General features: G+C 37.6%; 1 protein-coding gene and 1 pseudogene across 1 annotated transcript; one reads left to right on the forward strand and one right to left on the reverse strand.

Moving 5' to 3' along the window:
- Window positions 1-733: 733 nt before the first annotated feature.
- Window positions 734-1,690, forward strand: LOC115524982 (olfactory receptor 51I1-like). Its single transcript, XM_030331818.1, has one exon. The coding sequence runs from the start codon at window positions 734-736 to the stop codon at window positions 1,688-1,690; it is 957 nt and encodes a 318-aa protein (XP_030187678.1).
- Window positions 1,691-5,355: 3,665 nt separating this feature from the next.
- Window positions 5,356-6,270, reverse strand: LOC115526277 (annotated as a pseudogene).
- Between the last annotated feature and the right edge of the window lie 12,060 nt (window positions 6,271-18,330).

An 18,330-nucleotide genomic window follows, 5' to 3' on the forward strand; every position in this document is an offset into this window, starting at 1 on the left:
TTTTTTGAGGAACCTCCATACTGTTTTCCAGAGTGGTTGCAGCAGTTTGCATTCCCACCAGCAGTGCAAAAGATCCTCTGTGTCTGCATCCTCGCCAAAATCTGTTGTTGCCTGAGTTGTTAATGTTAGCCATTCTGACAGGTGTGAGGTGGTATCTCACTGTGGTTTTGATTTGTATTTCCCTGATGATGAATGACGTTGAGAATTTTTTTCATGTGTTGGTTGGCCATCTGGATGTCTTCTTTGGAGAAGCATCTATTCATGTCTTTTGACTCTTGGGCCAACTTTTAAGAGTGAAATTTATGGGTAATGCTAACTGTATGATAAGTGTATGTATAACTTTATAAGAAACTGCCAAACTGTGTTCCAAAGAAGTTGTACCACTTACATTCCAGGAGAGAGAGTTCCAGCTGTTCATATCCTCATCAACACATGGCATTTTCAGTCTTTTTAATTCTAGCCATTCTAATGGTATCCTATTGTATTTATTTACATTCACCTAATAAATAATGATGTTCTACATCTTTTCATGTACTTAGTTGCCATCCACATATCAAAATAGTTATGAAGCTAAAAATAGAAACTCAATTTTTCAGTTCTCCATATTTTAATTTTATATTCTGTGCATCAATAACCTATTTACTTTAAATTTGGCTTTCACATTTCCTGACACATGGTTTCTCTTTTATAGGTTTGCAAGTATCCTGAACTACAGTCCTATGTGCATCTTACTATGTTGGCTTTTAATAACACTTTCTTTAATTGGCCCACTTTCTCCTTCATTGGTATTCCTGGTCTGGAGGCTGCACATATATGGATCTCCATCCCCTTCTGTGTCCTGTACCTCATAGCCCTTGTGGGTAATGCTGTTCTTCTTATCCTAGTTAGAGCAGAGAAGAACCTTCATGAACCTCAGTTCTATTTTTTGGCTATGCTAGCCCTTACTGATCTAGGCCTTTCATTGTCAACAATGCCTAGTGTCTTGGCTATCTTCTGGTTTGATGTCCGTGACATTGGCCTTAATGCCTGCCTAACCCAGATGTTCTTCATCCACACCCTCTCCTCAGTAGAATCAGGTGTCCTGGTGGCCATGGCTTTTGACCGTTTGGTAGCTATCTGTGCTCCATTAAACTATACCAAGATCCTTACCCACTACACCGTTGCCTGCCTTAGTGGAGCTGCCCTCATACGAGGTGCCACTCTGCTGGCTCCTCTGCCTTTTTTCCTTAGGACTTTTCCTTTCTGTGGGGCCAATATCCTGTCACACTCCTATTGCTACTACCCAGATATGCTGAACTTAGCCTGTGGGGACATTACCTTCAGCAGTGCCTATGGATTGGTTTTTGTTCTCTGCACATTTGCAGTGGATGTTGTCTTCATCTTAGCTTCATACATGAAGATCTTGGACACTATTATGAAGCTGGAGACTCAAGACAGAAACTGGAGGTCACTGCACACCTGTGCCTGTCACCTATGCATGGTGCTTATGTTCTACCTGCCCCTAATCAGCTTGGCAGTGCTGCATCGTTATACCCAGGACACTTCCCCAATTCTGTATACCACCATGAGTAATGCCTACCTCCTCATGACACCACTGCTCAACCCTCTCGTCTATAGTCTCAAATCCCGGCAGATCCAGGCTGCCCTGCGCAAGCGATTTTGGGTGCAACGTGTCATTGCTGGGGAATGATATTTTCTCTATATTAGAAGAGATAACCAATTTAAAAACTGCTATTCAGGATCTACTGTGTGCCAAGTAGTATGTTAGGCACCATGAATTCAAAACAATAAAATACTTAGGTTTTCTCAAGAAATAATTAATCTAACTAATGAGGGAAGGAGAGGCAGAACGCTTAGATAAAAGATCATAACTGTGATAATGAATGATGACTTTGGTAGTGGTAAGGAGAAATGACAACAGGAAGCCAAGCTCAATGTGTTTGGTGTGTGAGTTGGAGGAAAATCACATCGCTCCAGGTGCTAAACTGAGGAGTCCAACTCTGGATTGTAAAAGATCAATGAGGGATTAATTATATAGAGAAAACAAAATGTCTCCTAATTCTTGACTGGCAATGTTGTTTAAGCTGAAGCACGAAAATTCAAAATTGATGATAAATTTATGACGGTATGTTTATTATTTCTGACTACTTCTTGTAGTTGGATACTAGCTAATATCTGAACCTTCTGACTTTTAACAAAAAGTAAAGGAGCTTTCTGAAAAGAATAATATATAAGGATCTGAGAAATAGTTATTCTTACTCATTTTGCTACTTCATTCAGAATTCATGCCTTATTTGGATATTGTTTTATTTCACATTTCATACTGAGGGTAGATAGAGTTATATTCTGCCTGTTAAAGCAAGGCTACATCTTTTTTTTTTTTTTTTCTCCTAACTTTCCAAGAGGAAAAACAAATTCGTTTATTCTCTTCTAGGGTCAGCTCTTGAAGTTAGAGTAAGCAAAGGAAGAATTGTCCTGCTAGGATCAGCATAGGAAGCAAGTAAAGAGAGAGACTTAATCGTCCATGGGAATGAATAAACATGCAGTTATCATTAGCAAGAATTTCAAACAACTTTAAGAGAGGTTTGAATGAATTTCTAAAGGATAGCTCAAGCAATCAACTGGAAAATATTTTAATGTCTGACATATTCGGTAGACACCAGAATCATATAAAAGACATAGATTTAGTATTCGTATAGCTTACATTCTACCCATGGAAATCAGGAAATAGCAGCAAAACCATGTTACATAATGTGATTAGTAAGGCTGAGACTTGCTTTGAATTGTTAATATGAATTCAGAGGAAAGTAAGCTAGTGAGGGTTGCCAAGAACTTCGGCCTGCAAGACAGAGAAGATCAAGAGAAGAAGTATTATGGAAGCTGGAAATCTATCTCAATTCCAAAAGCATTCAGTAAGCTCTGTTAGGTATTAACAAGATAAAGGGAGTTATTTTTTTTTTTAAGTATGGTCTTTACCTTTATGGAGAGATTATTTGAGAAGTATAATTAAGACGCTGAAAAAATTAAATAAAATTCTAATTCTTAAACTGTTTCTTCATCTTTTAAGGCCTGATTTAATCATTTTCTTTATTGTGAGTCTGGCCAAAAGCCTCCTAACTCTGACTTCCCTGAGCATGAGTAGAGGGAACTGGGGATCATTTTTCAGCAACTGTTTCATTGTCTGAAAACACTGCACAATTTTCCTTTGAGGAAATCCTTACTTGTCTGTAGAGTTTGAATGAGACCAATAATAACAAAATTCTACCATATCCCTCCTCTGATCTTTCAGCTATAGATATTAAAAACTGAGGAAAGAAAATCTCCTTCATGTTTTATGCTAGAGTTAGCGTGAAAGAGTCTCCTTTCTGGAAGGAGATCACATCACATGTGGTCATCATGTTCCATAGCTTTGTGGAAGCCATACCTGTCTACATTAGGAGAGCATGAGTATGGAGGAGAAAAGAAGCAGATATAAGAGGATGCCCCAGAGAGGAAAAGTGACATGACAGTGTTGAGTCCTTAAGCTTGAGTCCCTGAGATCCTTCCTTTGAATCTGTGACCTTTCCTGATAATTTTGTTTTACATTTCTTCACTTATAAATTAAATGATGAGGTAACTTAATGGCATATTCTGTCTGTTATGAAGTGGATGTATTCCTGTCTTGTCTCACTTACTAAGTGGTACTTCCCTAAATGATGGCATTTTTGTCTGATTCGTCTGTCCCATACAGTGTGGTATATAGTGAACCCCAGAATGGTTGTGTGAAGATTTAAAATAAGGAGTCACAAAGGACAAAAGGTGAAAATAAAAGAATTAAATATTATTATTGAATCAATAAATTAATGAACCATGAATTCATGTCCACATAACTTGATTAAAAAAGGATGAAGTAATAGGGCACCTGGGTGGCTCAGTTGGTTAAGTGTCTGAATTGATTTTGGCTCAGGTCATGATCTCAAGGTTCATGAGATAGAGTCTCACACTGAGCTCTGTGCTGACAGCATGGAGCCTGCTTGGGATTCTCTCTTTCCCTCTCTCGGCCCCTCCCCCTGCTCGCTCTCTCTCTCTTTCTCTCTCTCTCTCAAAGTAAATAAATAAACATGAAAAAATTTTAAATGGATGAAGTAATAATGTCTAGCTCTGCTGTATTATAGTTAATTTAGAGACATCACTAGTATATATAAAGAATTTGATGCCTGTCTCTGATCTGCAGTGATAATATTGGGCATATAAATATGATATACACAAATATGAAATATATAAACCTGGTCTGAATCATTTTACATATTTGCAAACAAACATATTTTATAAAATATATATAAAAAGAGAACTCTAAATATGTCTTTGAACAAACTGTATTATCCTCTGGTCACCTTTGATATCACCATCTGAATGACAGAAGCCTTTATTCATTTGTATTTATCTTTAAATCCTGGCTTGGCCTTTGTCCTCTACCATATTTTTGGTTTATAATAAAATGATTCATATTCACTGAACATTTGCAACATACTTTTCATTGTTACAGACATAGTACATAACTTATCACATTTCTTCTTACAGTGTCCTTACAGAGTAGATACCATTATTAACTCATTTTCACTGATAGAGACACTGAAGCACAGAAATCAGGGTCATCATGTTCCCTGGATACATAACAGATAAGTTTCAGAGTCCTGATTTTAGCTTAAGCAGTATATATTTATATCTTCAACTAAATATGAAATCTAAATTAATACAACCTGAGAAAATCAAGGATACATTACATAAATGGCAGATTTTAGGTACACTGCTTTGTTATATTTTCATTTTAATCTCTCACTGAATTTTCATGTTATATGAGGCTTAGATTGAGATGGTTTCAGCAAAGGAATCATAAAACATAAACATATTTAGATAAAAATTATGAAAATGAAAATAAGCCTTCTTTTCTCTCATTTGGAATATTCCCCTCTATAATATCTCAAACTCCCAAAAGATAGTATATGTCTGTATAACAATGTAAATATTTTATTTTAAATAATATTTCAGCAATATAGCTATACATGTGGGAGTCTCAGATAGAAGTATCTGTAGGACTCTTTAGATTGAAATGGGCTCATAGGTGAGTGCTGTAAACACCAGGAATGAGAAACATAAGTGAAGGTGAAAGGGGTTTTGGGCATCTTTCTTGATCAAATATTTAAAACCAGAGAGGAATACTATATTTATAGAAAAATTACAATAAAACCATACAGAGATGTACTAAAGGAAGTACCTCAGCACACAGGAAAATAATGTCTGTTGGTTCTTCTTTTTTCAATATCCCTGGTAACTTTCAGTCAGTCCCTCAAAGGGATCCTACTCTGTTCCATCAACCTAGTTAAGTGCAAACAGTCTACATTTTGGACTTCTAATTTGTTTTCTTTTCACACTAGAAACAAAAGAGTTGAGGACAGGTGTGAGGAAAAGGATAATGTTGGACATAGTGATGTGGGGTAAAGGGGAGTTGTATCTGCCTGTCCTGTGGATCAGAACTAAGCCAATAAGTGGGTCCTAGACAATGAGGACCATGACAATGTGGTAGACATGTGTGTTGAGTTCCTTAAGTCATCCTTCCCCAGAAGCAATGCCAAGAACTGTCTTCAAGATCAAAGCATAAGACAGAAACAATAAAGACAGAGTCAACACCAAAGGTGCAGAGAACCAATGCCAACCCATGGGTGATGTTCACATGAATGGACACACAAGCTAGCTTCATCACTTCAGGGTGGAAGCAGAATGAGTGGTATAGGATGATGTTCTTACAGAAGGGAAGCCATTTGAGCTGGATGAGTAAGAAGGCCATCAGTGCCACTCCTCGAGCCATAGCAGCCAATCCCACCTGAGTAATGCGGGAATGGGTCAGGACCACAGTGTAGCACAGCGGGTTGCGTATGGCAACAAAGCAATCAAAAGCCATGGCTTACAGGAGGGCTGACTCCACAGAAGAGAAGTGTGGATGAAGAACGTCGGAGCTAGGCAACCATGGAACTCAATCCTGTGGTTAAGGAGAAACATATTAGGTACAGTAGGCAGTGTAGATGCTGACATGCCTGTGTCGGTGGCTGCCAACATGGATAAGAATACATACTGAGGCTCATGAAGGCTGGGATTCTTGTGTATTATGGTAATTATGATGCGGTTCTCCAGGATGGCAATTATATACGTGATGCTCAGTTGGATCTCAGATATGAGTCTTCCTGAAATAAGGAAGAAGGGTGGCTGGTAGTAGGTGCCATTGAACATAAGCATGATGCTAAACCTAAAAAAGAGAACACGTGTAGGAAAATCAAATGGTAAATTAATTCAAGTTCATTCAGTGGTTGAAGAGAGAGTCTAGAGGCAGAAACAAACTAAATATCTGTTGCATGCCGAGCAAACTGAATAGGGTAGAATGTAGTTTAATTCAAAAAGCCTATATGAGTAATTTTTAGGTGATTTGTAACTGCTATCCTGTGGGCAATTTTGTGGATGCAATGGTAGCCTTCAAAAACACTACCAGATAAACTAAGGAAGTTTTGAACAGAAACATTCACAGAACAAAGTAATATTCACAAATCACATGATTAACTTAGTTCATTTAAAACACACAGTGAGAAGCAGGAGGACAGAGATGGGGTTGTGTTAATACACGTAGAATTGCATCCAAGTAGGAAGGAAGGCCCACAGTATCTGAATGCTAGATTATGAAATATTTCTCTGTTCTGTCTCTCTGCTGATCATGTTAGAAAGATCACCAGAGTTGAGGTTTGAGCAAAGGGAATCCTACAGATGAAAGGTACCTGGGGTCAACTCACACTTTATCAGGCACACAGCATCATGCATGCATGACCACAGCTGTAGCTCATCAATAAGACTACGGAATATCTATAAATTTTACCTGTATTTCTTATGCTGAGAGCATGTGGGACCAGGACAAAACCACAACGGATGTCATTAATAGGTGACTGATTTAGGTATCACACAGCCGCCATTCTAGACATGGCATTATCATGCCTTATGACTTTTTTTCTATTCTTCTTATCTATAAATAAAATTTTTGTTTATCATAGATTCCATATGTTTTATCTTTAACATGTTGTTTAATAGCTCCTATACCTTACCTACTATCCATATTTACCATAATTGATGAATGATGCCTATATCTTAGTCATATGATATCTTCTAAGCTACTTATAAATTTACTCCCTATCTATGTTTAATGTATCTCATGAGTTTAATCTATACTCCATTTATCATCTTGTTTTTTTGGACTCAAGTTAAATATTCTTAAGTAATACAAAAAATATACATTACTACTTCTGGGGATACAAAATTTACTAAGATATGATTTCTGCCTACATATAGGCTACTGTTTGGTGGTGTGATATACAGATACGAACAAATAAGCAAATACATATGTAACACAGTAAGAGTGATATAAAATATATCTATAAATAAAACAAGAACTTAATACATGAATTATAATTATAATGAATTGATTGTGTGGGACAGACCACAATCAACACAAGACACGCTAGGCTAAAATAAACCACACAGGGGCGCGTGGGTGACTCAGTCGCTTGAGCATCCGACTTCGGCTCAGTTTATGATCTCATGGTTCATGAGTTCGAGCCCTGCATTGGGCTCTGTGCTGACAGCTCAGAGCCCAGAGCCTGCTTTAGATCCTGTGTCTCCCTCTCTCTCTGCTCCTCCCCCACTCTCACTTTGTCTCACTCTGTCTCTCAAAAATAAATAAATGTAAAAAAAAAAAATGTTAAATAAACCACACAAACTTGGCACCCAGGACACCAAGCTACCTTAACACATTTCTGTTGTAAGCACAGCCATGAGAATGCTTTCATAGCATTTTGGGGAAAAGTGTGTCTGTATAAAACCAACAGTTGCTGTGCAACGAGTTGCTGGGCAGGATTATCTGACATAAGTCTATTGCCTTAATGGCTATGACCACTGGCTATTTATAGCTCCCAAACAAGCATTTATCTCCAGTACCTTAGAAGCAAAACAGAGTTCCCTGTCACTTTAGAGGCATAGGAAGTAGAAGTCACTTATTTAAGGATCAATTGCTAGCGGCTAAGAATCATTTTCAAACCATGTGTCCTACATCAATATATATTACATCAAACTTCCTGCTTAAAAAATAGAAGTAGAATGTTAAATAAAGGAAACAATAATAGAAGATTAATGTAATTAATAAAAGGAGTTAAAAAAGAGGAAATTTATTTTTTTTCAATATATGAAATTTATTGTCAAATTGGTTTCCATACAACACCCAGTGCTCATCCCAAAAGGTGCCCTCCTCAATACCCATCACCCACACTCCCCACCCTCCCACCCCCCATCAACCCTCAGTTTGTTCTCAGTTTTTAAGAGTCTCTTATGCTTTGGCTCTCTCCCACTCTAACCTCTTTTTTTTTTTTCCTTCCTCTCCCCCATGGGTTTCTGTTAAGTTTCTCAGGATCCACATAAGAGTGAAAACATATGGTATCTGTCTTTCACTCTATGACTTACTTCACTTAGCATCACACTCTCCAGTTCCATCCACGTTGCTACAAAGGGCCGTATTTCATTCTTTCTCATTGCCACGTAGTACTCCATTGTGTATATAAACCACAATTTCTTTATCCATTCATCAGTTGATGGACATTTAGGCTCTTTCCATAATTTGGCTATTGTTGAGAGTGCTGCTATAAACATTGGGGTACAAGTGCTCCTATGCATCAGTACTAAAAAAGAGGAAATTTATAAAGGACAACTGAAGAATGGCAATTATTGTGACCCAGACTTTTGTACAAGTGCAATGAGAGACAGAACAATAGAAAACTGTGAGACACAGTTGCCAAATATTATTGAACCCTTAATATGTACCACATATTGTTCCATGATTTGCAGTTGATAACAGATGCTATGCAACTTATGATCCCTGTTCTAAAGTTCCTGATGTAGTACAATATATTTGGTGGAAAGCACATCAGTTCAAAACTATGAACAAGGAAAGGCATTGTATAATGAACTCTCACAATGAATAGAACTTCACTATTTTTTCTCAAACATTATTTTATTTGGTTATAATTTCACCCCAGCAAGGAGGAAGCCAGCCTTACTATATCCAAACCAAAATTGGGGCACCTGGGTGGCCCAGTTGGTTAAGTGTCTGACTTTAGCTCTGGTCATGACCTGCGGTTCATGAGTTTGATCCCCGCATCAGGCTCTGTGCTGACAGCTCAGAGCCTGGAGCCTGCTTCAGATTCTGTGTCTCCCTCTCTCTCTGCCCCTCCCCCACTCTCTCTCTCTCTCTCTCTCTCTCTCTCTCTCTCTGTCTCTCTCTCTCTCAAAAATAAATAAACATTAAAAAAATTAAAAAACACAATCAAAATAAACAAAACAAAGAAAACAAAGAGAAACAAAAACCAAAGGCACACTAAACCTTAAGTTAGGCTTGGAAGGGTAAATAATTCCTAAGGTCACATGACTTTCAGTCAGCCCTTAGAAAAGCCTAATTTTTCTGTCCTATTGTGCTCTTTCAACAACCTCCTCTGTTAAATTATATAAAACAAATATGCAAATAGCAGGTATACATTGAAAGAGAAGTAAATGAGGACTTGAAAAGCCATAGAAGGATTCAAGGAGAGAATGAAATGTAACTTGTCATTGGCTGATGAAGAACTTTAATTGGAAGAGGCAAAATCAGAAATAATTGCAGGCTGATTGACTTCAAGAGCAAAGGTGTGGAAATCAGAATAAGGCTTATAAGGGAAGAGCACTGAGAATATCCTCCTGAATAGAATGAAGAGTTGTAAAAAGAGGGAAAGTTAAATAAGATAGGATAGGTAGAATGGAGTCTTGTTGGAAACCATAAGGTCGGGGTAAAGAGGATGCGGTATGCATAATGAGGCTTCTACCAAGTATCAGAACCCAAAACACATTAGTATGTAAGGCTGTGTGGTCTCAGGACAAACCCCTCGGCAATTCTTATAATCATTAAAAGGTCAAGTGGTAAAAACCTAAATAAGAATATTTGATTCACTAGGGAGAAATGGAGGCAAGGGTGTTTTGGGGGGGAAAAAAACAACCAAACAGGATTTAGTTAACTAGATGTGTAGCAAGAAGTCCCCCACTCTCATTTTATGCTAAGATTTTGAGTCTGAGTTCTTGGCTTAGAGATTGACAGGAAAAGGTATTTCAGTTCGTTTATAGCTATATTTTGGAATAGATGATGTCTGTAATGGGAAGGATGGCCAAAAGGTGTAGAGCTGATGAGGTTTAGTTGATGTCCATACTCAGGAACTTGGAGGAGGGAAACAAGCAAGCAAGCACAGGATACACGAGTAGATTAAGAAAAAAAGAGAGCAGAAGAGTGGACTGTCCTGGAAATAAAATAACGAGAAGGTTTCAACAAATAGATAGTCAAAGGAAGTAAATAAATGTTCTGTAACAGAAACACGAGAACTGAAAAATCCCCTATGTTGTTCTTGGTGATTAGAGAGGTTGTTGTTAAAAGTGGTTCTAGAAGAACAGAACACCAGAGGTGTGTGGGTGGCTTAGGTGGTCAAACATCTGACTTTGGCTCAGGTCATGATCTCACAGTTTGTGAGTTCGAGCCCCACATCTGGCTCACTGCTGTCAGCACAGAGCCCACTTCAGATTCTCTGGCCCTCTCTCTCTGGCCCTCCCCCTCTCCCCCTATCTCTCTCAAAATCAATCAATCAAACAATCAATCAATCACCAGAAAGCAAGACTGACAGGAAGCATCTAGGAGTGAATGGGTAATGAGAAACTGGTTGTGGAAAAATATAAACTATATGTTTATATTTATAAAATCTATAAAAATATAAGTTACACAAACATAGCATAAGATTTTTCACAAAACAACAGAGGTGAGAAAGACGATTTAAAATGGGGTTTAAGACCTTACGCTCTGGAGTCAGAGAGACTCAAATCAGAATCCTGCTACCACCTCCCCTCCAATTTACTAGATTTGTGATCTTGGACCAATTGCTTAACCTTTCTGTTCCTCAATATTCTGTTCTGTAGAATGGATTAACTACAATCTATCACACTGCCTTTGATGGAGAAACTTCAAAATAAAAGGACAACAGAGTGTGCACCGGTGGAAGTAGGGAACTCTAAGAAAGGAGTGAGGTGGATAGGTCTTAAGAAAATCAGGTGGGGGGTGGGGGATTTGGAAAGAGAGCACCTACCTTTCAAAGATCAAAGTCTGCACATTCTTTCAATTGTAAAACGGCATTATTTTTTAAATGTTTATTTATTTATTTATTTATTTATTTATTTATTTGGGGGAGGGGTGGACAGAGAGAGAGAGAGAGAGAGAGAGAGTGAAAGACGGAGAGAGACAGAATCCCCAGCAGGCTCCACACTGTCAGCATAGAGCCCGAGGTAGGGCTGGATCCTGTTGAACCCTGAGATCATGACCTGGGCCTAAATCAAGAGTTGGTCACTGGACTGACTGAAGCACCCAGGTGCCCTTGTAGAATTGCATTATTAAAGTTACACACTGTTTTTCATCACTCTGCATGATACATATACAAAGAACTTTCAGAAACTGCCAGGTGGATCATATACTCACTGTGAGAGAGTCTGGCAAGGAAGGAGCTGCTCAGGTACGGAATCTTCTTTTTTTGCAAGTCAGTTGAGGGCTGTGGAACAATAGTCTCTCTTAATTACTCCTGGGTTGAGGTGGGAGGATGCTTTGCTGGTTGTTAAAAGACTCCACAGATCAGGTGTGAGGAGCAATAAGAAAAAATTATCTAGTAACGCTCATCCCATATGTTCTCTTCAAATATTCCAACAAAATAAAGTAGGTTAGTTTCTGTTCTAGTTTCGCAAAAGAGGATAAACCATACTATTGTAAACGATGTATGACATTGACCATTTAAATCATTTAGTAAAATGATTTAACTCAGTAAGGACTTAACTATCAGAAAAAATTGTTTGAGAAAGAGAAAATGGATAATGAGTATATGGAAAGGAATGAAAACTAAAGGCTAACACTGATAAACAAAAGAGAGAATTAGCAATCTTAATGGTTTGGTTGCCTTAAATTCAGCCACTATTAGAGTGTTTTCATTTCCAGTGTTAACCAACCTGTACCCATCTTGAGCTGTAGTAACTTGCTGCTTTCAGGTCTCCATCCATAAAGTCTAGTCAGAAAAGTCCTTGGTCACATTTGGGACCAACGCACCTAGGAAAGACAGCAGCATCTGTTGGACCATGCATAATACTTGGGGCATTTTTCCCTCTTTCAGGTGGAATAGCTAAAAGGCACTTCCAAAGTCTCTTCCACTTCCTTTGAGGATTGACCAGGACTGTGATGTCCTAGATCACAGAATCCCTAAGGGAATAAGGTCAGGAAGTAAGTAGTGAAAAAACAAAACAAAAAAGCTCAGCAAAATGTCCCTTCATTGTCCTTGTACAGAGTCATTTTTAGCAAAAACCACTTTTGTGAATAAATAATGGAAGTAGCTAGATCCATAGTGAGATTTTTGTGAAAGGTGAGATAAAATGGGGCAACTTATGTCAGGGGGTTTGAAAATTGAGGCAGGAGGCCGTTGAGGAGGTAGGTGGACCTTATGCACGTTCTCACCCACTGGAACCTTGAAATTTTGAACTGGGCCAAACCAAAATATCCCAGTGCCACAGTAGTGGACTTTTGCTTTCTGATAGCCTTAGCACCCAATTGTTTAGCAGAGATTAGTTTTCTCCTTCCAACAACAACAAAAATTATTTAACAATGTATAAGGGCGTTGCCTTTTGTCTTTAAAAAAAAAACCCCTGGACTTTGGTTCCCTGAATTGGAATTCTGAGACCCCCAAATAAATGCTTTCATTTTATTTCAGTTCTGTGTCTTTTCTCTGTTGAAAATTTAGTGTCATGTCTGAGCGTGTGTGTATGTGTGCGTGTGTGTGTGTGTGTGTGTGTGTGTGTGTGAATTATTAGAAGAATATAAGGACAAGGGATTGGAATTTATTATTTTTAGTTAAAAAAATGTTTTTTAACCTTCAAAATGTCAATCTGAATCATACTCATCATGGTTGCCTTAAATTCAACCACTATAAGAGTGTTTTTATTTCCAGTGTTAACCAACCTGTACCCATCTTGAGCTGTAGTAACTTACTCTTTTCAGGTCTCAATACATAAAGTCCTTGTTCACATTTGGGGCCAAGGCACCTAGGAAAGACAGAAAAACGCTGTCACCTATTTGAGAGAACACAAGTACGCAGATGTTAGCCCAGCCAGACCAATTCTGAGACGAAATTTAAAGCATATTGTTATAGTTTTGGATAAATGAAAAGACTGCAAGATTATTGAAAGAACACTTCCCCACACAAACAAATAAATAATATGTCAATTCAGTTGTTGATGAGTCCCTTCCTCATAGATGCTGGAATGAAAAGGGATTATAAAGACCATCCTGATACATTATTTTATAGATGGGAGACACTGAGCAGGGGTGTGAATTGTCCAGGTTCATCCAACATGTTTATACAGAAATTAAAAATGTAATTTCAGGGCGCCTGGGTGCCTCAGTCGGTTAGGCATCCAACTTCAGCTCAGGTCATGATCTCACGGTCCGTGAGTTTGAGCCCCAAGATGGGCTCTGTGCTGACAGTTTGGAGCTTGGAGCCTGCAGCCTGCTTCAGATTCTGTCTCTCTTTCTGCCCCTCCTCTGCTCATGCTCTCTCTCTCTTCTCTCTCCCTATCAAAAATAAATAAAACATCAAAAAAATTAAAAAATGTAATTCCAAGTTTTTTTGACTGTATTTAAGCTTAAGGGTCACTGAATGTGAAGACTAAAAGGTTCTGCAGTCAGAATGCCTGGAGACAAACTCCACTGGACTTGGCCACTCACCTTTGGTGTCCTTTAACAAATGGCTGAAGCTCACTGTGCCTTTATTTGCATGCCTATGAAATGGGTATTTGTAGTAATGCATCAAACATATAAAGAAAATAATACAATTGACAATGTTGAGCTGTACCTGAGCCCCTGTCATCCTGGAAAACAAATGATCAAGCTACCCCACACCCTTTGTATTTGGGAAAACTGCTTTCTGCAAACAACCTCCCTTCCCCATATGACAGAGATGAGACTCATGGATGCCCCCCTTTTTACCCATAACAAGACCAGACAAAGACCACTCATATTCCCCTTGTCCATTTTTTTTTTTTTTTGCCTCGTATATATTTAGCTAAACTGCTTTGTCCCCACCGAACAATCAGAGCATATTAATGCTTGTTCAACAAATGGTAGTTAAGCTGATCTCCTCCCCCAGGCCTCTGAGTTTTGATAGCCCCCCTGGAGAATACGTGGGCCTCAGGGTAAAACACTTTCTGATTCCCTATCCAATCACACCACATTTTCATCTGCACTTCCCCACACTTCGGTCTTCCTAGTCTAGCTCACTCCTCTCTATAAAAGAAAATGTATTGGGGCATCTGGGTGGCTCAGTCAGTTAAGCATCTGATGTGGGCTCAGGTCATGACGTTATGGGTTCATGAGTTCCAGCCCAGCATCAGGCTCTGTGCTGACACCTCAGAGCCTGGAGCCTGCTTCGGATTCTGTGTCTCCTTTCTCTACCCCACCCCCAACTCGTGCTCTCTCTCTCTCCCTCTCTCTTTCTCAAATAAATAAACATTAAAAAAAAAAGAAAAGTAAATGTATTCTTGGGGCATTTGGGTGGCTCAGTCTGTTAAGTGAAGGACTCTTGATTTATGCTCAGGTCATGATCTCATGGTTCCTGAGATGGAGCCCAATGCCTGGCTCTGCTCTAACAGCATGGAGCCTGCTTGGGATTCTGTGTCCCCCTCTCTCTCTGCCCCTCCCTGACTCCTTCTCTCTCTTTCTCTCAAAATAAATACATATTCTTTTTTTAAAAAAAGAGAATATATTGCCTAATCCTTGAGATGCTTGCAGTTTTAGTCACAGCCCTCTCCCTCTTGCAACAGTCTGCTCCTCCCTTTGCAATAATCTTTTAAAATAAATTCCTTACTAAGCTTGAATTTGTTTTGTATCTGAAAATTTCATTGCAGGTATGAAGCACTATATAGTCATTACTTATTACAATTTTTACTATGTGATATTTTATTAGAAAAAATGAAACTTTGTAAACTAGTTTCATGGACTTTTAACCTAAGCTATTTAATGTAAAATAAGAAATTATATGGAATATTTAAATTATTTAAAATAGCATAACATAAAATTTTAGATAGAAAATAATGAAAAAATACACGGGCATATCTTGGAGATACTGTAGATTTGGTTTCAGACCACTGCAATAAATTGAATATTGAAATAAGGTGAGTCAAGAGAATTTTTGGTTTCCCAGTGCACAAAAAGGTTATATTTATACTGTACCTTAGTCTTTGTAGTATGCAATAGCATTGTGTCTAAAAAAATGTACACACATTATTTTAGAATATTTTATTATTAAAAAGTGCTGACCATTATCTGAGTGTCAGCAGGTCGTCATCTTTTTGCTGGTGGAGGATCTTGCAAATATTGATGACCTTTGTTGTAATTTTAGGTGTAGAATGTGGATATAGAATGAAATGGTATAAATTATAGCTTTTATAAATAAAGATATAAATTAGATAGTCATAATATACTATGCATTCCCACTTCTTCCTTCACATGCGGTTTCAAACATCTTGAGAAGAAAACGGGGACAGATGAAGGATCCTTGGACAGTGTTCATGATAACCCCACTGTCACAGGCAAGTCTAGTATTCTTCCACTTCCAAATGCAGTTTCTAACTCAGCAAGTTTGTGAGAAGTCCAAAGAATTTGACAAATCCCCCACCCTATTCTCTAACTTTCTAGTTTATCTCTCTTCTTTCCACTATGTTTTATTAATTTCATTTTATTTTTTTGTCTTCCTTGTCTCCTGCACTGAAATCTCCTTGAGAATATTTATATCTGCTACACTACTTTAACTGTGTTAAATTGCCAAGTGTCTGAATCATAGCAGTAAGTTCATAGATAATTTTTTTTTTTATTGCTCATTTACCCAAGCATTGGCTCAATTCAAGAAAACTCTTCCCATTCCCCCTAATATGTGAAAATCCAGGCTCTGCAGAGAAGGACGTTTGCCCTGGTTTCCAATAGATTCTACTATTTTTAGTTTATATATTGCTTTTAACATAATTACTGAATACATTTTATTAATCATTTTGAGAAGTTTTCCACTTCTTTTTGATCTCCAGATAAGCATATGTACGTCGATATGTTCCTCATGACAGCAGTCTTCAAATTCATGAACTTCTGCTCCAAATGTTTCTTTCTTTTAAATTCCCTTTGTACACAAATTGGAAGTTTTATTTTGTTATAGAGAAGATAATGATCCTATTATCTCTCTATAGTCCTCTTACATTTACCCACACTTAATTTTCATTAATTTCATTCACTCTACCACCTAAATATATGTTAAATGGGTTTATATATCTATTATCTCTGTAGTTTTCACTAATTCAAGCTTTTTTTAATCTCTTTATCTATTGCAATAGCTGAGTTTTCTTCATGTAATGTTACTCCATGCCTCAACTATTTACACTGCTGTATAAACTTTGTAAAGCAAATACTGTCATGTTGACTGTTCACTTAGAATTTTTGCAATACAATCCAGCTTTGATATGATAAACTTAATCTAATGTATATGATATGCTAGGCTTCCCTTGACTTGTCTACCTTTTCTGGTACCCTAGTCTTATGAAACAAGTTTCAATATTCTGAATACTATATGTTAGTTCAAAAATGCTTTTGACTTGCCAATACCTATACCTGATGTAAGCTTTTCATCCTTAACTGAGAAAATCCTTGCTTATCTTTTAATAACTAGATAATGATTTCCTATATTATACCTTCTATAACATCAAAAAATTCAATGAATCCAGTTTTTCTATTGGCTTATTGACTCCTAAGCTTAGCTCTACTATGACATCCTCTCAGTCATCCAAGTGGGTCAATTTTGGTTCACGTTCACGTTTTCTTCCTTATTATATAGGCTGCATCTCCCTTCTTTGTATGTCTGATATTTATTTAATTAAATGCTACACATTGTAAATCTGGTTACTGTATATTTTTGCATTCCTAGGAATGTTTTTAGGGTTTGCTCTGGGATATAGTTTAGTTACTTGGTAAAGATCAACTCTAAGTTAGAGATTAAAAAGCCTTGCTCTGTTGCAATAGCAGAAGCAATAAAAAGAGATGTTATCATGAATGGGATGTGCAAGGTGAAAAATGGTGGAGTTTAATGATGACTTTAGGAATGTGCAATCTTCTTTACTCCAACTATTTTATTGTGTATGCATTTACCAGTAGTACAAGAGGGATCTGGAGTCTAAAACAGAGATATGTGCATGCAGTACTGATACACAAGCACGCACACAGGCAGCAACAAGAAGTCATCATGTTTTGGCCTCTGAATTGTATGGATGGAACTGAGGGCTATCTCGTTAGAAGAAACTACAGAAAAATGAAATAGAGAAAACCTAAGGCAGGAATCAACTGATAGACTTCATATAAAAAAGCTCTATGTTGATGAAAGGAAATGCAATTGAAGAAATCACCTGTATAATACAAAGGAAAATTATCAGTTAAGTGCAGTGTGTAGATGAAATTAAGACACAGCTTCTCTCTCAAACTGTCTGAAATCACCCAGTCCAATTTTGCCAAAAAAAAGGTGTTTTACATTTATTACTCACCACCTAACACTGTCTAAAACAAAGGGAGTGCAGAATATTGATATAAACATTTACAGTGTTCATCCACCTCCCATTTTGCATACATCTATCTTTCCAAATACAATGCATAGAAATAAGCAGTAATAGGTCGTGGAATGCAGTGGCCATACTGAAACTAAAGAATTCCTATTTGGGAGCATGGTGTCATGGTGTGTGTGTGTGTGTGTGTGTGTGTGTGTGTGTGTGTATGTGGAGGTGGGGGTTTATGAAAGATAACAGGAAAAAATAACTACATGAAATACTATCCATTTCAAGGCAAGGGGCCTGACAGTGGGAACTCTAATAATTGTTAAATAATTTCAAAAAGATGTATGAGAAATTATTTCCTAACAGATCACCAGCGTGACCTTGGTTATGGTGAAAATATTCTGAGGGCATCAGTCTATCCCAAGCAGAGCATTTCAATGCCCTGGAAAAATATAGAATCAGCTAATAAAATAGATAATCTTAATTAATTATTAGAATTAATATGTTATTATATCAGTTAACATTACATTGCCATATTGCCCTTTGTCACCCTTACTCCAGAGTATCTCCTTTGGTTACACTGTATTA

The sequence above is a fragment of the Lynx canadensis genome, chromosome D1, assembly GCF_007474595.2.
Source record: "Lynx canadensis isolate LIC74 chromosome D1, mLynCan4.pri.v2, whole genome shotgun sequence".
Classification (NCBI taxonomy): Eukaryota; Metazoa; Chordata; class Mammalia; order Carnivora; family Felidae; genus Lynx; species Lynx canadensis.